The following is a 26,275-nucleotide window of genomic DNA, read 5'->3' as shown; positions in this document are numbered from 1 at the left end:
TCAGCGAAAATTCACCTGTTCCTTATGAATAAACAAAATTCAGCTGCTACATGTAGCTATATACTAGTAGAGCACTTAGAAAACACTTCCTACAGTAACAATCTGTCATCACTTAAAATCTGAATTGTATCAAATAAAATATTGTAGAGATCACCTCATTAATGTCCTTTATATATTTGTATAATATATATATCATTAAAAAAATAACCTAATTTTTCACTCTCAATATGATCACTCCAAAAAGGTTTTGATAAATTTGTGGATGTATGTATGCTTTATAAACAAAGTTTACCTCCATAAAATCTCCTGCATTTTTTACAATTGTATGTAATGCATGTAGCTGGCATAATGATGTCAATACTTTAATTGTTTCTGGACTGGTTCTAAGAGAGGTAACTGCTGCTGTAAAGTCTAGCACCATTATAGTCTCACAATGTGCCTACAATTAGAATCATGGCTGATATAAACATGAGTAAAATGATAACTATATATATATAAATATATACATGTTTAAAATTCCCATAAATCACCCATCCCCATCCAGATACTTGAAATAAGCATACCTTTTAGCTCATCCCATCAATAAATCATGTAAAAGGCAGAGAAAACAAACTTTGCTTTATTTAAATATTGCTGAATTAAGGAACACTTTATAGCAGCAAGAGTTATAAAATGGGTGTGTTCAAAACAAAAAATGCAATGAATAATTAAAGTTCATAGACTAAACATTGGATTCTTCTATCAAAAGCGGATTAAAATAGTGCTGATCTTCGGGGTAACTTTGGTCATATGTTTACATTTATTTTGTACACTCAGCTTACATAGATAGTGCTACAGCTTTCTAAATAGTATTGTTTTTAATTGGCTGAAATATATCTTCAAAAATCGTCCGAAGAATTTTGATTTAGCCATAAACCATCTTCTTTATTATAAGAATTTAAAAAAAAAATTGTAAGTCACTTAACCTGGAAATTCAAACTTAAATAACTGAATTCATTTAAAATAAGCATTTGCACGATTTATTTTTGAATGTTTGGGCAAAGATTATATGACTTCTTTAAAGACATTATCTTTGTTAGGGATTGAAAAATAAAACAAACCGCTGTGTGATGACTGCATGAAGCAGGATTTTTTTCCACCATTGATATCATTTATCTCAAGGGCAATTTGTCTGTCCATACGCCCATCCTTCATCACCTTATTTTAATCTGGTTTTGGACTACAATGTCACCCAGCACGTTCTAAATGAAAATATCACATCCCCAAAAGTTGAATTTAATACAAATGCATATTCCCTTTTTCTGACAAAAAAAATTCATACCTCAGCTACTCGCACTAATGATTGTAAATTGTTATTCATGGCTATATGTTGTGGTGTACCCGATTCTATCGCAATCTGAAGTCTGCTAGCCACTGATCTGATTAAACTGAAATCAACAAAAAGAATATATGGAACACATATCCCTGTATCTGATTTGACAAATCTGAACTTCAAACAAATAAATTTAACTCTGATCAAAATATAAAAGCTGAACACAGAGGTTAACAATCAAGTCACTGACCTAATTAATAGAAAAGCAAACGATATTGGGTATCTATCCATGACACAAAATCAGTACATGCACACAAAAAAGGCAAAGGAACAGCGCTTGTTATTGCTGCTCTCCTGTAAGTTTATCATGCCAAACAAACAAGTCTTAAAGTGTGCTGACCACTGATCTTATCAAACTGAAATGACAGATTGGCACTGAATCTGCTTAAACTGAAGTAACATGAAAATGAGTTAGCTGAGCTGATGAAACTGAAGTCCTAAACAAAATGGTGAGCTAGACATTTATCTGACCAAACTAAAATATCTGCTGGCTACTAAAGTACTCAATCTGAACTGCCAAACAAAGATTCGTGATAGCCACTGGTATAATAATAAACTGAAATGACAAAATAATGAACTTAAACAACCCCATGGTTGATATCACTGCTGGTAAACATTACACCCCCATGAGTATAACCTGCATATTAATGACATAACCGATACACAACCATTTTCTGAAAAATCACTGTTTTATTAACATATGATAACTGTTTGATTTTTTCTAAACTAGGCATAGACTGCTATATTCAGCTTTAAAGCCATCTTACAAACCTTCTACTTGTTTTAAAATCAGTTATTGCTATAAATCTGTTTTCAGAGCTCTTCAACTTCGTAATTGATTTGACATTACAGTACTGATGATGCCTCCTGTGTAGCCAAAATGGATATCTGGTGCATCAGATATAATCAGGATATCTTTGTCTACACCGGGCACATATACATGTCAAATTTTTCAAGACGTTTTAAATGATGTTCAAAAATGAACAGAAAGATACAAGGGGACATTCAAAGATAATTTGTCATGGAAAAACTGAAAACACCATGTCCAAAAACCACACACAACATTAGGCAATTTTCAAGATCACAAAAAACTACAAAAAAAGTAAAGACTGACCAACAAGAACCCCAACAAACAAAAAGTGGGATTGCTTAGAAAAATAGTTTTCAAAGTTCAACTCCATGATTGACATGGCATTCAAAACGTTTAAATTCGATCACCAGGGGTGACCTTATTAGGAAAATGTGTTTTAATCACAGTAGGGGCAGTGTTTTCTGCTAATTTTGAAGATTAACAAATTGAAATCAATTTAAGAAACTTACATGTGGTATATGGACGGCTTATTTAGAAATTCAAGTTGTCTCATGAAATAGTAAAAAACTAATATGTTTGAAACACCGTTTGTTTTGTGATTTACATATTGTAATTAATGTATGTCTTGAGCTGCTGTTTACATTGAACTAGAAGTTGGATTCAGCCTAACCTTACCTGAAACGATACATTATCTAAATATTGGAAATAAAGAGGAAAATTTTACAACAATAGCTTGTAATAGTTCAAACAGCATAAATATTTATCAGATCATCGGGATTATTTTTTCCAATCTTAAGAAACTTCCTTAAAACATATCTTCAACACTGCCCACAATATTTTATAAAAACTGGTAATCACTATATTGTAAAAGCTTACATATAAAAGTAATGATTTATATGTATTCTATAAAGCTTCTATATATTATAAAATCTTTAATTTCTTAATTATTTTGCCGCCTTTATGTATCTGTATAATGAGCACTCTAACAATTAATTTTATTATTTTACTGATATATTTTTATCTAAAAGAAAATAAACCCAGATACTTTGACATTTCCATTAAGAATTTGGATTAAAAACTGTTTTTAATAACCACCCACCCTTAATCTAATCGTGCTTTCATATAAGCAACCATCAACAGGATTATGGTAAATAAAAAATGCTGTATTAAAATTCCTGTTGATAAGACTTGCCGTTTACAGTTTCACTATAATTCACCATCATTGATTAAATGGAAATATCAACAAAGAATATTTGTCCATAAAACAATCACTAGGCCTGCTCTACAAGTTTCTACATAACCTGAACTGTAAGGAGTGTATAAAAAACATATTTAAGTATAAATGTTCACTTAGATATTTGGATGATATTTCGGCTCTCAATAATAACGACTTCAGTATGTATATTAATGAAATTTATCCTGGTGAACTTACTTTAAATAAAGCTAATACTAACAATGACCACTGCCCTTTCCTCGATCTTGATATCTATATCACTAACGGAAAGCTGAATACTAAAATTTATGATAAAAGGGATGATTTTTCATTTCCTATCGTTAATTGTCCGTTTTTAGATGGTGACGTTCCTTTGTCACCATCTTACGGTGTTTATATATCTCAACTTGTACGATTCGCTCGTGTATGTAACAATGTTTTAGATTTTAACGAGAGAAATTTATGTATTACTGAAAAATTTTTACACCAGGGTTTTCGATATCACAAACTAGTCAAAAAATTTACTAAATTTTATCATCGGTATAAAGACATCATTCGTAAATATAGCTCAACATGCAGACTTCTTATACGTTCAGGTATTTCACATCCAATTTTTTATGGAAATATTCTTTATAAAGCACAAAGGTGTCAGTATTCACCTCATAAACTTACAAAACCTTTGAATAGACTTATTTAGAAGGGATATAATTACGATACTGTTGTCAAGTCATTAAAGATTGCATATTTTGGCGTTAATATTGAGTCACTGATAAGGTCTTTGCGTCGGAACTAAACACATTTATTCTAAAAACAGTTGTTGGCATGACATGGGTTATGTTCTTCTCATATATGTTAATTGAAGTCTGGAGCTGGCATGTCAGTTAACTGCTAGTAGTCTGTTATTATTTATGTATTATTGTCATTTTGTTTATTTTCTTTGGTTTCATCTTCTGACATCAGACTCGGACTTCTCTTGAACTGAATTTTAATGTGCGTATTGTTATGCTTTTACTTTTCTACATTGGTTACAGGTATAGGAGGAGGGTTGAGATCTCACAAACATGTTTAACCCCGCCGCATTTTTGCGCCTGTCCCAAGTCAGGAGCCTCTGGCCTTTGTTAGTCTTGTATTATTTAAATTTTAGTTTCTTGTGTACAATTTGGAAATTAGTATGGCGTTCATTATCACTGAACTAGTATATATTTGTTTAGGAGCCAGCTGAAGGACGCCTCCGGGTGCGGGAATTTCTCGCTACATTGAAGACCTGTTGGTGACCTTCTGCTGTTGTTTTTTTATTTGGTCGGGTTGTTGTCTCTTTTACACATGCATTCCCCATTTCCATTCTGAATTTTACATCATTATTGACCTGTGAACTAAAATTCAATTTGTTGTGATCACAACTTCATGGTCAAATATATTCAAAATTATATAACCTGATGATTAACCTGTAAAATCTAGGTCAAAGTTAGGCAACTGTTTTAAAGGTCTATATGAGAATGAACAGGTGTATTAACAAAGAGTCAAGTATTTTAACAACAACAAGTTCAAGGAAAACTAACTGAAATTAAAAACTCTTTAACCTTATAATGGAAATACAAAATAAATAAAACTCAAGTACAATTACAACATACAAAATCATGACCAAAAAGAAATAACGAAAATTCAAACTACAATTACAGAAAACTTAAACTGTACCATAAATACAACGCATTTCATATTTTTTTTCTAGGATTATCTGCTTTTCTCTAATTCCAGGGTGCACATAAAAATCGAAATGAATTTTAGCCATATATTGCCAAAATAGCACAAATTTTTACTTTATCTTATAAAAATGTCAATCTTTTACTTTCATCCAGTTACTGTTTACAAATTTTTGAATTTTTGAAATACTAAGGATGTTCTACCTCAGGTATAGATTACCTTAGCTGTATTTTGGCATAACTTATAGGAATTTTGGTCCTCAATGCACTTCAACTTTGTACTTTATTTGGCCTTTTCAACTTTTTTGGATTCGAGCGTCACTGATGAGTCTTTTGTAGACGAAACGCGCGTCTGGCGTATATACTAAATTTAGTCCTGGTATCTATGATGAGTTTATTTGACAAATTGATACCATTAAACCATTCATGAAATTTGCTTAAGTACAGAATTTACTTTAAGTACTGAATTAACCTCATACTCTCTGTTTGAGAAAACCGTTATTTTATAGTTCTGTAGTACATTTCTCGAAAAAAACACAAAATTATTAAAATTACACCTGCTCTTTCCAAATTCTTTTTTACAGTGTAGTGTACTACCTTTGGGATAAATTTTATCCTAAATACTGAAAAGTTTATTGGCTCTAACACAAAATATGGCGAATTTTGTGTTAACCTGTCATTTTGACCATTTGTTGACAGCTTCACAAACAACAAATATTGCTGAAAATTATTAAACATATATTTTAATTCCCCTACCTAAAATATAAAGAATTGAGTTTGGAAGGTGCATAAAAATATACGCCCGTTCTATACTTTTCATACTTTACATACTAGAGACTCATAGGACAATAACTGTGTCCCCCAACCATTATGATCTTACTTTAGTCATGGTCATGGTGGACATGTATGTTGATAAATCAATAAATCAATAACAAATTATAATAATGTAAAATTGTATTTCAATAAGATAAGTCCATGAGTCAAAGATGTATTTGGTGATAATAAATGATAGGGAAATCTCACACATTGGCCTTGAGAAATGTGTTAAAAAGGAATTAAGGTATAAGTGTTATAATTTATTGACAAGATAAATAACAGATTATAAGTGCATGAACTTATCATAACAGCACCTAATCACCTGTACTAGTTTCAGTTCTATGCAGCTTGGTTTAAATATCACAGACGTTTGTTTTAATTCAATTGTTGTTCTGATTAGAAAAAAATACCTCACCATGTGCAGGGTGTTATAACAGTTTTAATATTATTATACACATTTTTTTAAGATTGATTAACAAATCACTCAACAATTGTCAGTTTGTATAACAGTTAGAATTTATTTAGAGTATGATACTTGCAGCCAAATATGTACAAATATAAAAACAAAATGGGGGAAGATAAGTAGAACACTAAAGGTCTATAGCTATTGGAACACAACATATTATATCTCTATTTTAATTAGCACTTTTATATTTCCAGGAGACTTTAATCATGACTTCATACTATAATCCTTAATCAAATGAAATAATGTGAAGTAATATTAATAACTAAAAGACAAAACGAAATTATCATTCCCTCTTGTGAGATATTTAACTCTATACAGGGGATATAAAATAATTGAGGTTCTCATGATCAGTTGTTGAATTGAAGGATTACCAAATTGCGTCAAACAAAATCAATTCATTCAGGTGTTTAATACCCCTGCATGGTAATAAATGTCAATAAAGTCTGAGCATCCAGCACTAGAATAAATCTGTGAGGCGATCTTAAACATACAACAGGATGCAACAAACAGCACCCAATTCTGATTCACATCTATTTCAAGATCTGAATATACACTTTAGATGCATAAACACTTACTTAAACCTATATAGAGCAGTAATTTTACAGAGTTGGCAATAAAACTAATTAAGAATATTTCAATATCCAAAACTTTGTAAAAACGTTCCATAAGATGGGTTCGTACCAAAGTCGAAAAGACATTTAGGTCTTTTATTTGTGAAAAATATGAAAGATTTAAATACTTGGATAATTGACAAAATTTAGAGAATCATATTTGGAATTAAGAAATTTATAATCAATATTTTTTGGGGTGGTATGATGCATCAACATTATGACACAAAGTCACTACAAGCACATGTACATGTATATTGTTCATACAAATCTTTCCCTGAATATGAAAACAACTTCTGATTTATACTTGAAGTACAATAAAATACACAAACCACAAAACATGAAACCTTTATTAAAGATGTCAACTGAAATGAAATATAACTATGTAAAAACATCACTAATTCCAGATTGTCTTAGTAGAGATCACAGTGAAGCATGGAGGAACATGATAAAGACTCAATACTAAAATTATAATTGACATCAATATGCATGCAGAAAATATGGTCATTTTTCTCATCAGTGACATATAACTTCTAAACAGGAGGTAAAAAATATTGTAGTTCTATGACATAGAATTAAAGGATTAGCATGCTATTTCATATAGGTAAATTCATTCAGGCTTTTACCTCCGCACATTGAAGCTAATCAAAGGAACCTGCTCATCTAGGTTTGATAGAATTGAGAATGGAAATAGGGAATGTATCAAAGAGACAACAACCAGACCATAGAAAAAACAACAGCAGAACGTCACCAACAGGTCTTCAATGTGACAAGAAATTCCCACACCCAGAGGCTGGCCCCTCAACAAATATATACTAGTTCAGTGATAATGAACGCCATACTAATTTGCAAATTGTACGCTAGAAACTAAAATTAAAATAATACAAGACTAACAAAGACCAAATGCTCCTTGATGCCCATTTGTGTAAATATTTTAAGATTCATGATGATTCAAAAACAGCATTGAGCCCTTATAAAATAAAAAATTCTGAATATACATGAAGATGAATATGAATATGAACCTTAGTATGAAAATAAGAAGATATGGTATGATTGCCAATGGGGCAACTCTTCACATCTTAGGTCATTGTAGAGATTCGTGATAGGGTTAAATTGTTTTAAAATTTCCCTCATAACTTTGATCTTTAATTTAGTCTACTCTATATTTATCTGAATCATCTGTGGATGTTGACAACATAGATGATATTGGTTTGTCAACATTTTTAGAGATTACTTCTTTACCACAGTGAGGCATGGAGGAACATTTTATGTTCACAAGGAATACATCATGTACATTATTGTCAATCTCTCAATAAATATTGGAACATATTTTTTTTCTTTTTAGTTGATATGGCACTTTCAATGCTTAATTGTCCTGCACATACAGGCAGTATTTGTCATTGGACATAAGGTAACAAACAATCAATCAATACAATGCTAAATAACTAGAATTATGGGTCAGGTATGTGATTGTTTGGTACTTCTCCAATGGAAACAACCATTTACACAATAAACAAATTATTTACATTTACTTTAGAATCAATAAAACACGTATAAATTACATAAACAAACAACAACTACTGTACATCAGATTCCTGACTTAGGACAGGAGTGATGTTAACATAAAGTATTATAAACTTGCTACATGCCTATACCAAGTCAGGAATATAACAGTTGTTATCCCTTTGTTTGGTGTGCTTCTTTGAGCCAAGGCTCCTTGTTGAAGACCATACCCTGATCTATAATGTTTTACTTTTATAAATTGTGACTTTGATGGAGAGTTGTCTCATTAGCATTCATATCACATCTTCCTATATCTATTAAACTTTTGATTTTGCCATTTGATTAGGGACTTATCATTTTGTATTTTCCTCTGAGTTCTTTACTGTCGATACAACTTGACAGATAAACATTCTTAATCAATACGACATGTTTGTAGTTGTAAGTTCTTTTATACATCATGTGATTTTCATATTTTTGGATTGTTCAACATACTCAACTAAAATGAAAGTAACTAATATAAAACTTCCCAATTACCATTCACCTACACACGAAAAAATAAAACAGTAACTCCACTGCTTATGAACTTTTGTTCTTTATTTTAAAATGTTTTAAATTATAATCATTTCTTAATGTTGTCAATATGATCTCAATTCATGACATTGAAATGAAATATATGACAAGATTGCTCGACAAATAAAAAGTATCTGAAACTAAATTTTAAAAAATATGATCTCAAATGTATATAAGATTACTCACCTGTTAGCCCTATTCCTGAATATATCACATAGGAATGTTAGGTTAAAGCAGTCTGCCAGTGTCTGTAGTGGACAACTAAAAGACTGTGGGTCAACATTTAGGTACTCACAACTTTCTGTCACTACCTCTCCTACAGATACTCTGGCGATCTGTTTCATCAAATACCTGTATACAAATTTAAAATAATAATAATTTACAACTACTTTATATAAAATATGAGTTAACTATTTTTAAAGTCTAAGAAAATATTTTAAGGAATATTCAATAATAATTTATAAAAACTCTTGCACACATTTTGATTGCTGAAATAGGCTTGAATAGTTTTCAACTTTCAGATTGTAAAAAGTTTCAGACTTTTAGATTTCAATAAAGGTAAATGTACCAGTACACAGTTCAGTAGAATACATAAACAGAAACAAAAATGTGTTTCACTAAGTGGAAGTTACCTATCAAAATTTAATAAACTATATAACCAACTTGACAAGCATTACAAAGTTTTCTGGTAAAAGAAAGACAACTTATTTCTGTCAAGTCATCCATTATATCTGCTTTACAGGTTGGTCACATGGTAAAAGTAAAATAATGTTATTTCATACTAAAAATTCATTTAAAAAAAAGTCAAAATTGATGGAAATAAAAAATCAAACTTCCTTGATGAAATTGTTTTGAAATGTAAAGTAAGTCTACAGTAAATCTAAATATGCATTTTTTGCTTAAACAGATAATTTTTATTTAAACCAAAATAAAAGTCAAATAACACTATATAATTGTTTTGTGTCTGAAGTGCTTACCTGGATTAACCTTTATAAGAAACAGTCAAAGCCAAATATTTTAAAGCTTATGATGTATGAGAAGTGAAACACTGATTAGCTAAATGACCAAAATAGAGCTAAAAGTTAAAATCCAAATCCATAAATGGTCAACTTCATGTAGGGAATTAAAAACAAAAGATTTACAGAGAAAACATAAGACAAAAGACCTATATCTTCTCCTTTTTGTATGAAGATTTCCATTATGAATTAATGCATTTTCTTTAAAGTATAAAGATTACCATGAGAATAATTTTAAGATCCAAACTGTAGGCCCTTAAGAGCCTGCGTCTTTTACCTGCATTTTCAACAATGAAAACTTTTAAGTAAAAATCATCATCAAAGGGGAATAACTCTATAATACATTATCTGACAATTTCAGTTATGTTGACAAATAGGTAGATCTTATCTGATGATCAAATTTTCTTTTTAAGGTTTTAGACCATGTCAAATAAAAAGGATAAGACAAGTTTTAACATTTGACTATGTAAGTGTAAATTCCAGTGTATTCTACCTTGCTGTTTGTAATAATACTATGGTGTACTCTCCTTCAGCAGTGACAACTGAATGAAGTAAACCTAAGACTTCTGATATTCCTGCTACCATAAGGTAACCATGCCCTCCACAAGCTGTACGGCATATACTAGCACCATCTATACCAATCTTAGAGGATAATCCCTTCAAACCACACGAAATGCTATGAATCTGTAAAATAAAACCATACATTTTATAGAAGTATTACTACAAATTATCAATCTAATATATAATATTAGGTCCAATCCTTCTATTTAATTGAAGCAAGTGGTAAATAAGTATTAATTGGAAGTCTTTTTTTTATTTAATCACAACTTTCATACACTCAAGACAATTCAAAATTTGGAAAATTGTAAAGACATCGGTCTTTTGATCATTTTAAAAGAACACACTCCCAACATGGCAGGTCCATGACTGAATTGAAGTACCTACCCCTTATTTCAGACTAAAGTGTCATTTGAGAAAGTCTTGATGACTATAAGGTGCATAGTTTTCTCTGCTTTTAAAATCTTTATGTTTGAAACTATCCAGGTTTTCTTATTACAACCAGAAACTACTTGTAGATAATTTTTGGTCAAATGTGATTATGACCCATGTAAAAAGCAAATCCAAAATACACCCTTTAGTGGTGGTGTGAAAGACTGAGTTAGAATGTAGAGATAAGATAACAGGTAATAGGTACTACGTATTCGTATCATATGGAATTTGATCAGAAACTGGTTAATTATTGGTAATATTAAATATGTGGAAGACAAAAGGGCCTGTAATGGTGTAATTTTTAATCAACATCATTGTCCTATATAAAGTTAATTTCTTTGATTTCTCCTCTTTACTTTATGACTGCTAACAAATTAGACCTCAATATTTTAGTAGTATAGATTTATTTATTTACTCTCTCATTGATATATACCCCATCTGTTTTTATACAAAGGAAAAGGTACAATAAGTTGATTTGTTGGCCAATGAACTCCAAAAATTAAAAAAGGTATATTAATCTATCAAACAATGTTTTTCTGATGTTAACAAGACATTAGACTGTAATATTATAGTAGTTATATTGACTATCTCAATTCATAAACTTGCATAAATAAATGATAAATACAGACAACTCTTTTGGAATTAATACATAAATTAGAAAAACTATGAATAAACAAGAATGTGTTCCCAGTACACAAATGCCCCAATTGCACTATCATTTTCTGTGTTCAGTGGACGTTGAAATTGAAGTAAAACTCTAATTCAGCATTAAAATTAGACAGATCATATCATAGGGAACATGTTTCCTTAGTTTGAAGTTGATTGGACTTCAATTTCATCAAAAACTACCTTGACCAAAAACCTTTAACCTGAAGCGGAACAGATGGATGAACGAACAAATGGATGAACAAACAGACGAACAGACACACAGACCAGAAAACATAATGCCCCTCTACTATAGTAGGTGGGGCATAAAAACTTAACAGACAATGTATTTGTATATTAATTAGCCCTTTTCCACATTATACATTGAACTAATATTTAAGTTAATTAATTTCTGGTTATATCAAAAAAATTTCAAGTTAGCTGTTTTGTTTTCATAGAAAAATAGTAAAAAAAATTACAAATGCTTGACCCTTTTCTATCATTGATTGATATTATCAGAGAACATATAAATTGTTTTATCTATTGAAGCCTAAGTACTATTAAGAAAGAAACATGTATATACCTCTGCTAACATTTTATAACTTCCTTTATTCCTAATTTCCTCCATCATTCTGTTATACTGTCTTCGTAAATTTCTTGACATAAAGAACAAAGCATATGTATCAGCCAACACTGGAAACAGTTTATACTGCTGAGTTTGATAGTCAATAATCTGTGGTTCTGGTCCACTGAAATAAACAAGTCAGAGTTAAACCCTGTGTCTTGTAGTCCAGAACCAAAGGCTCTTGTCCAATAGAATTGAAATTAAAAAAAAAAAGCCATATTGTAATGTTGTACATTTGAAATATCATTCATCTCAAGACAGTTCAAAGTACTAGTAGGACCTAGCATCATTTCTGACAAAACATTAACAGATTAACATTAATACTTTTAAAGCTTCTGTTAAATGGAGTCAAGCTTTAAATCATGATTACCTATCATCCATTTTAGACTGATGTCTAACAGCACTGTATCTAATAGCTGTAGTTATAGCTTGTCTCAAAGCATCATGAACCCACTTTGTCATTTTAACTCTGACCAAGACCATTGTTGCATAGATGGCTTTATTTGGTCCTGAACTGGTATATTTTCCATCACTTGATACCTGTAAAACAAATAGTATTATTGTGAATGTAACACTGTTAATTCAATATAAAAGCATAGCAAACTTTATTATTAGATGACTTCCATATAAATGGAACCTGCTGACTGACTGACTGATTGACAGACATATTTAAAACTATATCAACATGTTGCATGTAGTGTTTGGTATGAGTTGTCTATATGTTTCCAGGAGCTTTGATGAGAGAAAAAAAATTAATTGACATAATAAATGTCAAGGTTCACTGTTCAGTATATTCATTTTGATTGGTTTATAATAAACAAATATTTCAGGACATCAATTCCTGAGATAAAAATGTGACTGCAAGCAAGAGATGTCTCGATTCAAAATATAAATACATGATTTTATTGGATTTTTGTCAGATGTAGAAGACCATAAAAACTATGATACAATACACACATTTCTTTTATTATTCTAGATCAACTTATCTCCCTTGGGACTGAATAGTGTAATTATTCTTAAAATATACCTGTACGAAGTCAAGAGTCTAGTGTGACCGTTATTTTTTCCATTTGTTCTGTTGATTAATATAGTCTGGTTTTAAATTTAGTTGGCTTTCCTGTACTTCACCTTTAAGAATTTACTTTGGAGTTCAGTATTTATTTTACATACAAATAAACATCATGTAAGAATATTCTACAAAGGAATTAAAACAACAGAACTGAACAAGAAGGAGGAGACAATGAATTTAACTGTTTTGGTAATTATTCTTGAATTATTCAAATATGACTCCTACCAAATGTAAAAATTAGATTCAAGATTACACCTTTGGCTCACTAACTTGGCCCAGTGTCAAATTTGTCCAATTAAACACTCAAGCCCAAGGAAGAGAAGAGAAACAGAAAAAAGATAGAGAGAACTTTTTACCTGAGCATGTTTCATCAGCATGTGTTGTCTTGGAATCCGTACATTTTTTAACAGAAGAAATCCATTGTCATTATAGTTAAGTGTCATCTTTGGTCCTATATCACCAACTTCTATACCTAAGAAATTATTGAAGTTATAATAATGAATACTTTCAAAACGAAAACAAGTAATTATCTTTGTCACTATAAGGAATATCAGAAAGAGAACTTATAGTCATAACAATTTAAGCCAATATATACTTGCCTTTTTTTTTTAAATGTAACATATATATGTCGTGTACAAGTTGCGATTTTGTACAGGTTATAACATGTACAAAAATATTGTACATGTTATAACTTGTATAATGCAAAAATAAAAGTTATAACATGTACAAAAGTACCTCATACATGTTATAACCTGTATAAAATATTGCTTAAAAATGGTTTTAACTTGTACAAAATTTAAGATAAATCTTAATGAAGTATAATATACATTTAAATTCACCAATGCTATAAAGAACAACAATAAATAGGCCAGAGCGTGTCTTTTTCTGTAGATGACAATGATCATAAAGTTTAAGAAATATGTTTCATGACTTACAAAATGTATGTTGGCAAAATGTGTTTTCATGTAATTGTATGTTTTATGCAGTCCATCTTTGCTTAAATAAGTGCGACACTATTTACTAAAAGCTTGCATTTCCTCAATGACAATTACATTCGATACTAGTAGCTTAACTCTTCCAAAAAAATTAATAACAATGGCTTATAATTTTGGGTAATACTCCTCCCTCTCGTTTATAGCATGCAAAGACTAAAACAATGTCTTTATATGCTTACTCTGTAAAAGCAAGAGAGAGCTGAAATAGTTTTCATCTGACCACCCTTCATTATCAATATCTTTGGATCTACTCTTCAGCATTTTTGGCCTTCACATACATGCATAACTTATGTAAATTTATAACTAATTTTTTTTTTGAAACTATAAGATCAATGCATGAGGTGAATGTCATTTTGATGTTTTAAATATAAATCTTCTACTATGAAAGCATGTATTTGTGGCCTTTGGATGTTGTCTGCTCCATGGACGGTTGACCGTTATAGAATAACCGTTTCACAAATGATATCGAATATGCTCCTTACGTCGGAACTCCAATCCCCTTCCCTTTCATAAATGTAACCTAACGAATGAAACTATTTACCGGATTTGTTATCACATAAGCAACACAAAGGACGCCTAATCATGTGGAGCAGGATCTGCTTATCCTTCCGGAGCACCTGCGGTCACCCCTAGTTTTTGGTGGGGTTCGTGTTGTTTATTCTTTAGTTTTCTATATTGTGTCATGTGTGCTATTGTTTGTCTGTCTGTCTCTTACATTTTTAGCCATGACGTTGTCAGTTTATTTTCGATTCATGAGTTTGACTGTCCCTTTGATATCTTTCGTCCCTCTTTGTTGTCTTTTAGACACATACCGCATTTCCATTCCCAATTTTATTTGTAGACACATCTATCCTGGCTATCCTCTTATGTCTTTTAGTGTCAACTAGAATGAAAGTAGTTTACTATTGCCTTCAAAGTGGACACTCACAATTATAATTCATCAAATAAAGATATGTCCATAAATAGTCATAAGAGAATCATAAGACATGTCCTTAAGAAATATCTTATGACAGGCCTTAGGAATGCATCGTAATACTGACCCCTGGACATTAACTGTATCATAAAAGGACAAAACACACTAACATGAAGGAATAATTAAAAAAATTATGAAAATATTATTGAGGTTAATAACATCTGTTGCGATAATAGAAACATATCCTTATATTTCGATTTTGTACAAGTTAAAACCATTTTTAAGCAATATTTTGTACAGGTTATAACATGTACGAGGTACTTTTGTACATGTTATAACTTGTATTTTTGCATTATACAAGTTATAACATGTACAATATTTTTGTACATGTTATAACCTGTACAAAATCGCAACTTGTACACGATATATACATATATACATACATTTTGTACAATGCAAGAAAAATATCCTTCATTTTGGCTATTGAAAATGGACAGCAATTTGATATACAGGTCTGAAATCCAAAATCTAAATACAAGGAAGGTTAGATTCAGCATACAAAAAAAACCATATACATGTATTTAATTTTGTTTTATTTTAGACCTTGATTGAGACCAACTTGAAAACTGGACCAAAATTCAAAAATCAAAATACATGTTTAGATTCAGCATATCAAAGAAACTCATATATTAAAAATCTTTGTTAAAATTAAACTAAGTTTTATTTTGGGCCCTTTAGGCCTATATGTGAACCAACTTGAAAACAGGGCCCAAAATAAAAAAGGGTTAGATTCAGAATAACAAATAACATCAAAATCCATTTTTTTAGGAATCAAACAATTAGCCCTTCGACCTCTATGTTGACCAATTCAAAAGTGGGATTCAAAACACAAATTTTAAATATGAATGTACATGATTATATTCAGCATATAAAACATTCCAAGTACTCAAGACTTTGAATTAAAACCACATTGAAATCAGTAGAGAAAGAAGCAGGATTCAAGTAAGTATATATAGAACTGGTCCATGGCTTAAAATGCAAGCTAAAGGTGACTGGTTTACAAATCATGCAATTGTAAAATTTCAGAGATGACAGTTATAACTGAACGACTAAAAGAGACATGGGTAGTTATCTCATTGGCAATAACACAACATCACTTTATCTTATTTGAGGTATATTTTGATGAGACAGCAACCTGAAAACACCATCCTATCAGAAAAAAATGTTATCTAGAAGCTAAGATGAATATATAAAGTTTTTTAACAATAGACAGTGTGAGTCAAACTATGATATGATTCTGGTTCTAGAAAACTTGTGGATATATAGTAGACTAACAAAATCTCCCATAACACCAAATTCTTGAAAAGATATGACAATTTCTTTCATGTTTATAAGGGGAAAACAAATTGAATATAACAGAAAAAAAATCAATAATCTTTGTGCTAGCATTATAACAAATGATAAAATTATACCTGGTAGAGGCATGTGATTATCCAAACTTCTTAGCTGTAACATAAATGGATGCATTCCATAATTCTTTCCGTTAATGATCAATACAGCTTGCACTACTGCATGAGTTGAGGATTTCCCCACTTGAAATAAAGAAAACACAAATTAAATTTTCAATAGATATTCATGCATTGCCATTAAATAAAATGTATCACAAGCTGTGTCTAAATATCTAACTAATGAATTCCCCAACTGTTCCAAATATATGCAAACATTCATTTTTTTTCAACATTGAAAGGAATATTAGTATACATAGAACTATTTACTTAAGCAGATTTTATTTTAATTTTAACAGAGTTTTGCTGTTCAAATAAAGCTTAAAGCTGATTCTATTTAGGATAACAGGTAACTGAGATTAAATTATCTCCCTTTGCATATATTATATTTTAAAAATTTGGAAAATCTTTAGTCTAACATCAAAACACAGTTTGTATTAAATTTCATTTAAGAAAAAAATCCGTCATGTCATGCTCTATGCTTGTTTTAACAAAGGTTTTTATTACTTTGTGATTATATGCTTTGAATTTAGAATGTTGTACCATCTTAAAATGAAGAGTGTTGGCAAAACCTTATTGGTTAACTCCACAATAGGTTTATACTAGTGTTGTCAATTCGTACACTTTTGCCTAACCGGTTACTCGGATAATCGTTCGACCGATTAACCGGTTAACCGATAATTTAAGTTGGTGTTTGAAAGCCTTATCAATAGAACCCTACACATAGATATAAGATGTGGTATGAGTGTCAATTTGACAACCTTTCATCCAAGTCATAAATACGCTTTTAGAATTATTTTTTTCCTTTAGCATTATAAGGCTTGTCTGTGAGGGATCCTGGCAAAGTTTGACTTTTAATAATCAAAAACACCGTATCCAACTATATCGTTTGTACCAACTTCAGATTAAAAAATCAAAAAAACAATCTTAATCTCGTAGAACTGAATATGTCATATGTCTGAAACCGATTATTCTTTCCTTTTCTCTTGTTGTTTCCGAAAATAATGGGGTGTGTTTTCGGATTTAAAGTAAGACTAACCCTTGCACTACGGAGGTTGCACATTTAAATTTAGGTTTACACAATATTTTAAGATCGAAAACGAAATAATGAAGTAATTAGTAAAATTAAATCTCATTTCTGATTTAAAGTTACTGTTAAAAAAACATGTTTACTAATTATGTTTTTTTAAGATCCTACCCCGAACTCTAATTAATTTTATGCTTTTAGGATTAACAATAGCAATCAATATACTGGACAATTGATCTGTCAAACTAATTACCACGACGGCAATTTTTAAATATAACTATTAAATGATTTGATTTTCAACACAAATTTATATCAAATCTATCGAAATTGAAAAAAGTCCGGTTAACCGGTTAGCGTTTTTGGTGTTCGGTATTCGGTCGTTCAAACGATTAACCGGTTAACCGGTTAACCGTTGACAACACTAGTTTATACAAATAATATTAAAGTTTTAAATTATCTTATTGAATCTATATATTTAAACAAAAAAAGACTCAATCTTAAATTATTCAGGTAGCCTATACCCCATGATATATTTTATTGCACATAAGTATTTGATGCTTACATGACCCTGGCCACCATTTCATAGAAGATTTGTGTGGTGTATTAAGTATAAATTCTTCTGTCACAGGATCATATGTTGCTGTAGTCTCTAAACCTTGAAGATATGTACCTAAAATAGCAAAAAAATCACTTTATATATACTGCTGTAGTCTCTAAACCTTGAAGATATGAACCTAAAAGAGCAAAAAAATCACTTTATATATACTGCTGTAGTCTCTAAACCTTGAAGATATGAACCTAAAAGAGCAAAAAAATCACTTTATATATACTGCTGTAGTCTCTAAACCTTGAAGATATGTACCTAAAAAGGGAAACATTCACTTTGTATATACTGCTGTAGTCTCTAAACCTTGAAGATATGAACCTAAAAGAGCAAAAAAATCACTTTATATATACTGCTGTAGTCTCTAAACCTTGAAGATATGTACCTAAAAAGGGAAAACATTCACTTTGTATATACTGCTGTAGTCTCTAAACCTTGAAGATATGTACCTAAAAAGGGAAAACATTCACTTTATATATACTGCTGTAGTCTCTAAACCTTGAAGATATGTACCTAAAAAGGGAAAACATTCACTTTGTATATACTGCTTTGATTTAGATATTAATCTGTATAAATTTGCAGACTGCTCCAAATCCCACGATATATTCATCGCTGATGTGCAGGGGACTAGGACTAACAGAAGAGGAACTAAGATAAATAAATAAGTATAATTTACATGTGTTAACTTAAGTTCAACTGTAAAATGAATGGTCACAAAAGTAATCAAAAGATGTAACAATGTGAATGTAATGGTATTTACTAATGTGGGCAAATGTAAGGAACTGGATTTTCTGTGGTGTTAATGACAGGAATACAAGGATCATTTGTTATTTGTTTCATTATTTTTCTTTGTAGTTTAGACTATAGATATTTGATACCTGTTTGCAGTTATATATTATTTCGCTTGTGCATTTTCTATTCTTACCATGTCCCATTTCTGTCTGTGCATAAGTGCCAAGAATTTTAAAATTTGTTGCAAGTGGTAACCATTTTGCCTTTTGTGTTTCAGTGGCTAGCCTTTCTAATGATATATATCGTCCTGAATATGCATGAAATATTTGCCACTGGACGTTAAGCAACCAACAATCAATCAATCAATCTTTCTAATGATGGAATAAACATCGTAAAATGCAGACTCATGCCAAACAAATGGTTCACAAGACTGAAATAAGATGATAACATTGGCAAATATATTTTAAATTTTAAAACACAGACATTTTTTGTCTGCTTTGTACAAAATTCAAAACATGATTCAAAAACTGCCAAATTACTGCATATTTATGGGGAATAAGAATGGACATCGCTTTTTTAGTAGTACTGCTAAACTTAAGCTGATTCAAGCATATTTCAAAAAATTACACAGAACCTTTATTACAAATACTCTCAGTTCATTATAGGAAAAAAATTAATTATATCATTTGAGTGATAAGGGATCAACCATTCATCTTTTTAGGGATCATAAAGGGATTAAAAATTTGGGTGAAAAATAAATGCAATATTGAATTTCCATGTCTATGCATATATGTGTGTCATAAAAACGATAATGTATATCTAAATAAACATGTTGTCCTCAGGTAAAATAAAAACAAGAGGCTGTCACAACGACAGCAAACCGGATTTATTAGCATTTATTTGTGTCCTGGCAATATCACAAGAACCATTATTGATGATTGGTGAAAGTCAAAATCGTCATTATTGAACTTGACCTCTATTTTGTCATCAGTATCAACATATTAAAATTTGAAAAGCTTTGGTTGAATGGTTTGTGAGTAAATGCACGGACACGAGTGGAAACACCATTTTTCAATCTTTCAAGAACCATAACTCCTGAACGGTAAAAGTCAAAATCGTCATTATTGAACTTGACCTCCATTTTGTCACCGGTAACAACATATTAAAATTTGGGAAGCTTTGGTAGAACAGTTCATGTGTAAATGCACGGACACGACTGGAAACGCCATTTTTCAATCTTTCAAGAACCATAACTCCTGAACGGTAAAAGTCAAAATCGTCATTATTAAACTTGACCTCCATTTTGTCATCAGTAACAACATATTAAAATTTGGGAAGCTTTGGTAGAACTGTTCATGCGTAAATGCACGGACACGACTGGAAACGCCATTTTTCAATCTTTCAAGAACCATAACTCCTGAACGGTAAAAGTCAAAATGGCAATTATTGAACTTGACCTTCATTTAGTTGTCAGTAACAACATATTAAAATTTTAAAAGCTTTGGTTGAACGGTTCTTGAGTTAATGCACGGACAACATTTGATTGCCGCCCGCCCGCCCTGCCGCCCGCCGAGCATCCCCAATTTAATAACTGACATTTTTGTCACAAAAATCCGGTTAAAAATCAATGTTTCCCCATGTAAAATAAAACAAATCACACACCCCTCCAACAATGAATGATGGTCAGTTTCTAATATGCTATTAACTTTTATATTACAGTTTTTTAAACACATTTACACATTAAGTATATATCAAAAATTATCAAAATTGTCATTGCATTAATTTTAATATATATATATAATAATGGTAACATACTCCTCTACGACCTCAAATTGTTCATCAGTCCACTTGTACTTCTGTCTTAGACTAAATAATTTTACTCCTCTGGCAATTGATTCTTCATACAATTCTGACCGGGTTTTGAAGAAGGTTTTGTAAAAATCCTTGAACATAGGATCATCAAACAACAGTTTTTCTGAAATTAGAAAATCAGAATTTTTTTTTTTTTATTTATTTCATGTATTTGTTTACTTATATCAAAATGACAAATGTCAGTCTAAATGACTGACATTTGTCATTATAATACAACAGATTTTGTATTTTCATAAAGATCTAAATAATACTTTTTAACAATTTTAACAGTGTTATTTCAACATTTCTACTAACGCTATAACTGAATATTTTTGGAGCAAAATGTTACTATTTTTTTAGAAAAACATTAGCATAAATAATGTACATGTAGAAAAATGTACCTAGGTCATGGATATATTGTATATGTCAACATATATATTTGTTCAGCCTAACAAATATTTCTCTAAAAACTTTTTTATAAATAATGCCATATTTATATATATATATGGCATTATTTATAAAAAAGTTTTTAGAGAAATATTTGTTAGGCTGAACAAATATATATGTTATATATATATATGGTTTGCTATTGATATTCTATCCCTTCATAACCTTTATTCTGTAAGGAATAAATACTGTAACATTTGTTCCAGACTCCGGAGATGAAATAATATTGCAGAATATATCTTCCATTTGGAACATAAACATGATAAATTTACTTTGAAGGAAGTTCAGTCAAACAAGAATGTTTAGGTCGAAGGCAGTGAAAATGTTACATATCTTTATCTTTGTTTGCCAATATACATGTACATCCATGCAGTATCTTTTGAACAGATACACAACAACTCATACCCAACAAACTTGTTTTGATCATCTTGTACCAACCAATTAATGTTTCAAACAATAAGCAATTAGACAAATTAATAAGTTCCGGAACCATCCGATGCAATTTTCTTTTTGTCATGTCTTATATATATGTCACATGTTACCTATTACATTATCTGTATGTTCCCCATCTGTCAGGTGCACCACCTAATGGTGTATTTGGGATATGCTCTATACACGGGTCATAATTATCACAGGGTTAACACTATTAACAGATTTTATAAAAATTTGATCATTCATTGTCACATTGTTTCTTATTGTTGTATTTTAATCAGCATGACTTTAAAAAAAAAGCCAATAGGAATACTAAAAATCTAGACTTTAAACAGGGACTTTCTATACTAAAAAGTCCCTGCTTAAAATAAGGCGTAGGTACATTTTCAAATTTGTTAGCGCAGTCATAATGTAACAAGAGGCTGTCACAACGACAGCAAACCGGATTTATTAACATTTATTTGCGTCCTGCAAATATCACATGAACCATAACTGATGAACCATGAAAGTAAAAATCATCAATATCAAATTTGACCTCAACTTTGTAAATGCAACAACTTGAATGGAAATGCCATTTTACGATCTTTCAAGAACCATAACTCCTGAATGGTAAAAGTCAAAATTGTCATTATTGAAATCGACCTCTATTTTGTCATTAGTAACAACATATAAAAATTTCAAAAGCTTTGGTTGAATGGTTCATGAGAACTTGCACAGACACGACTGGAAACACCATTTTTCAATCTTTCAAGAACCATAACTCCTGAACAGTAAAAGTCAAAATCATCATTATTGAACTTGACCTTCATTTTGTCATCAGTAACAACATATTAAAATTTGGGAAGATTTGGTAGAACAGTTCATGCGTAAATGCATGGACACGACTGGAAACTCCATTTTTCCATCTTTCAAGAACCATAACTCCTGAACGGTAAGAGTCAAAATCGCCATTATTGTACTTGACCTTCATTTAGTTGTCAGTAACAACATATTTAAATTTTAAAAGCTTTGGTTGAGCGTTTTATGAGTTAATGCATGGACACGACTGGAAACTCCATTTTTCAATCTTTCAAGAACCATAACTCCTGAACGGTAAAAGTCAAAATCGCCATTATTGAATTTGACCTTCATTTTGTTTTCAGTAACAACATATAAAAATTTTAACAGCTTTGGATGAACGGTTAATGCACGGACAATATTTGATTGCCGCCCGCCTGACTGACCGCCATACATCCTCAAATCAATAACCGGCATTTTTGTCCCAAAAATCCGGTTAAAAATGGAGAATTGAAGATTTCAACTTTATTTACGCCTAACATACATGTAGGCCAATGCTGTTGATTAACAATTTCTCTATTCCAGGCCCTTTTGTTTTCCAAAAAATAATATTACCAATAATTGATAAGTTCCAAGTCGACGGGTTTCAACTGAAAGATTCAAAGCAGAGAAAACTGTGCATCTTATGATCAGCATGACTTTTACAGATGACAATTACCAATACTAAAAATTCAGGCTTAAATAAGGCTTATACATAATTAAATATTTAAATTCAGTCATGGACCAGCGATATCGCAGGTGTGTTGTAGTGTAATATATATTTCGACACCATCTTGCAAGCAACCAATACTATTTTTTATTTCTTATTTACAATGCTCAATAATGATCAATAATTGACATTTTTGGAGGGATTTCCACAGACACACACATACCTGCCAACTTTTCAAAATGCCCATGGGGGTTTTAAGCTCAAAATAGCTCTTATAGTCCAACACCACATTTAAGGGGGCCTTCAAATATATTTTAAAGTTATTTTTATGCTTCTCCATACTTTTACAAGCCTATAGCCATTGTAAAATTAATAAGATATAGGAAGATATGGTGTGAGTGCCAATGAGACAACTCTCCATCCAAATAACAATTGATAAAAGTAAACCATTATAGGTCAATAAACGGCCTTCAACACTGAGCCTTCGGCGCTTTGCTCACAGAAACACAAGCTATAAAGGGCCCCAAAATTACTAGTGTAAAACCATTCAGACCAGAAAACTAAATGTTTTGTCAAAATTTACATTTGGGAGCCTCTATGAGGGAAATCCTCTGCAAATAGTGACAGTTGGCAGGCATGACTCGTCTTAGAAAAAAAATATCCTATATACATGCTATACCTTAATTTAAACATGCATCTTTATATATATATATTTTTGGAGACGAGTGCCTGTTGGGATTTTCTTTTTTACCAGTTTATTTACTAGGAGAGGACACATGTGGCGGTACCTCGAATTACCGAATAACAGTGTTATTATCCGAATAACTCATGTAATTACCGAATAACTCTTCAAATATTAATATTAACACATCTAAATGACTTTTAAACATATATTATTGAATAAAATTACAATAGAAGTGTATTTTATAACCTAAAAATAAAAAAAAAGTTGCAGGTAAGTTAATATTGATCATTATAAAATTATGGATATCGGTGTGTACTTCCAAGATGGCGACCAAGGAAATCGTAAGGAATGAATAAAAGAAAGATTGCATATATGCCTTCAAAGGAAAACGCTATGAAAATATAGTATTAAATAATTTACTGTATATACAGAGAATTGTCTAATAATTGTTTTTCAGAAAGGATTTGAATATTTAACCAGTACATCAAAGCAATGCAATTACTCCAACACCGAAACAGTACTACCAACAAACATCAAACGGATTACGACTCATTTTTAAGAAAGAGGGTATTTTTATAGATTTAAAGGGGCTTAGTTAACATCCATTTCTATAAAAATATGATAAAGATAATATTTTTTTTATAACTCAAATTAAAACAAAAACTAATTTAAATAGTTTACTATTCCATATTTTATTTAAAAAAATGCCCACCCTCACATTGTTCATTGCCGTGACGTGGCGTGAGGGCTCCACTTTGGTGGTCTAAGATGAACACGTTGAGGGATTGTATGCAATCTTTCTTTTCTTCATTTCTTACGTTTTCCTTGGTCGCCATCTTGGAAGTACACACCGATATCCATAATTTTATAATGATCAATATTAACTTACCTGCAACTTTTTTTTAATTTTTAGGTTATAAAATACACTTCTATTATAATTTTATTCAATAATATATGTTTAAAAGTCACTTAAATGTGTAAATATTGATATTTGAAGAGTTATTCGGTAATTACATGAGTTATTCGGATAATAACACTGTTATTCGGTAATTCGTGTTACCCCACATGTGGTCATTATGTGTGATTAGCTGCGGACCATATCAGCAAAATAAAAAATAAAATAAAAAAGGAGGATAAGAGTTACAGTTCCACAGCTAATGTGTGATGTGCTGTATAATATACGACCGAAAACTAAAAGGGCAAAAAATAGGACTATACAATAAACTTGTCACGATTCAAATTACTGGATTTCCTTTTTTCATACCCATTTCTTTTCTAAATTTTGTTTTCTCTACACCTCCATCTATGATCTCTGTTATTTCATTGATGTTGAATGATGCATTGCTCCTTTCGCGTGTCAAATCATGATTGTTTTCTTTTCGGGAATCATCCGTTGTCGTGGTCGCCATTTTGACCAATAAATGTTATTGTCACATGATCAGTTTTGGTTTTTAGCTGTTGCGAGAGAATGGACTTGTTGGTAACTAAATACCAACACGACAACAGTCCGTTCCAATTATTAATTTAATATAGGGAAGTATTAACTTAAGCAGGGGCGGATTTAGGCGGGGTCGTGGCGTGTGCGCCCCCCCCCCTAAAATTTGCAAAGCATGGGTTAACTTCAACATATTTAAGTATCAGAGGAGACCCTTTCATCTTTTTTTAACATTCAAAGTATATAATACAGTCAGTTTAACAGAATCAACTGACCTATGCTTTATTAAAGTTCTATAAATTATTTCAAAGGAAGGTGTCACACGCGTAGCTGCATCTGATGACAAATATAATAGGTTTCAGCAGTTCAAGTAAATACAAATGCTACATTGTAATTCCGGTTTTTATAATTAATTTCTTTCATAATCGTAGTTCCATAACATCCCTTACTCACTTTCACAATTTCATCATGACACGATCAAGAAAACAGTCGGCAGGTGAGATTCTTTCATAACATTCGTAATGAAAGATAGAAATACTGTTTCAAGCGAAAGGTTAGTTTATTAATTTGTATCTCTGTGTCTATATTTGTTTCTCCCTTGCAAACCTAAATATTCAGCCGAATTCTGTACCGTATTACATGCTTGGCATCCCAAGAAAATAAAGATGTCTGCGTAAATGCATCTCATTCTGATTTTAGTTGTTTTGTGGCGAACACAGTAAAGTCTGGCACAACCTCCGAAAATCAAAAGAGTAAAAA

The 26,275-nt window shown here is 31.0% G+C and overlaps 1 protein-coding gene across 1 annotated transcript in view; it reads right to left on the bottom strand.

Moving 5' to 3' along the window:
- LOC134685138 (peroxisomal acyl-coenzyme A oxidase 1-like) overlaps positions 1-25,499 on the bottom strand; it is a 33,174-nt gene extending 7,675 nt beyond the window's left edge. The window contains exons 1-13 of the mRNA XM_063544609.1: positions 25,346-25,499; positions 20,996-21,155; positions 19,560-19,610; positions 19,374-19,477; positions 18,407-18,514; positions 16,785-16,904; positions 13,761-13,876; positions 12,706-12,875; positions 12,294-12,459; positions 10,569-10,759; positions 9,246-9,410; positions 1,322-1,427; positions 293-439 (exon numbers count right to left, since the gene is read on the bottom strand). Coding sequence (XP_063400679.1) covers positions 293-439; positions 1,322-1,427; positions 9,246-9,410; positions 10,569-10,759; positions 12,294-12,459; positions 12,706-12,875; positions 13,761-13,876; positions 16,785-16,904; positions 18,407-18,514; positions 19,374-19,477; positions 19,560-19,610; positions 20,996-21,155; positions 25,346-25,490 — 1,749 coding nt within the window. The 5' untranslated portion in view covers positions 25,491-25,499. The remainder of the gene's footprint in view (positions 1-292; positions 440-1,321; positions 1,428-9,245; positions 9,411-10,568; positions 10,760-12,293; positions 12,460-12,705; positions 12,876-13,760; positions 13,877-16,784; positions 16,905-18,406; positions 18,515-19,373; positions 19,478-19,559; positions 19,611-20,995; positions 21,156-25,345) is intronic.
- Positions 25,500-26,275: the final 776 nt, after the last annotated feature.

The sequence above is a fragment of the Mytilus trossulus genome, chromosome 1, assembly GCF_036588685.1.
Source record: "Mytilus trossulus isolate FHL-02 chromosome 1, PNRI_Mtr1.1.1.hap1, whole genome shotgun sequence".
In the NCBI taxonomy this organism is placed as follows: domain Eukaryota; kingdom Metazoa; phylum Mollusca; class Bivalvia; order Mytilida; family Mytilidae; genus Mytilus; species Mytilus trossulus.
Note: the sequence above shows the minus strand (reverse complement) of the source record. Positions and strands in the feature narration are given on the sequence as shown.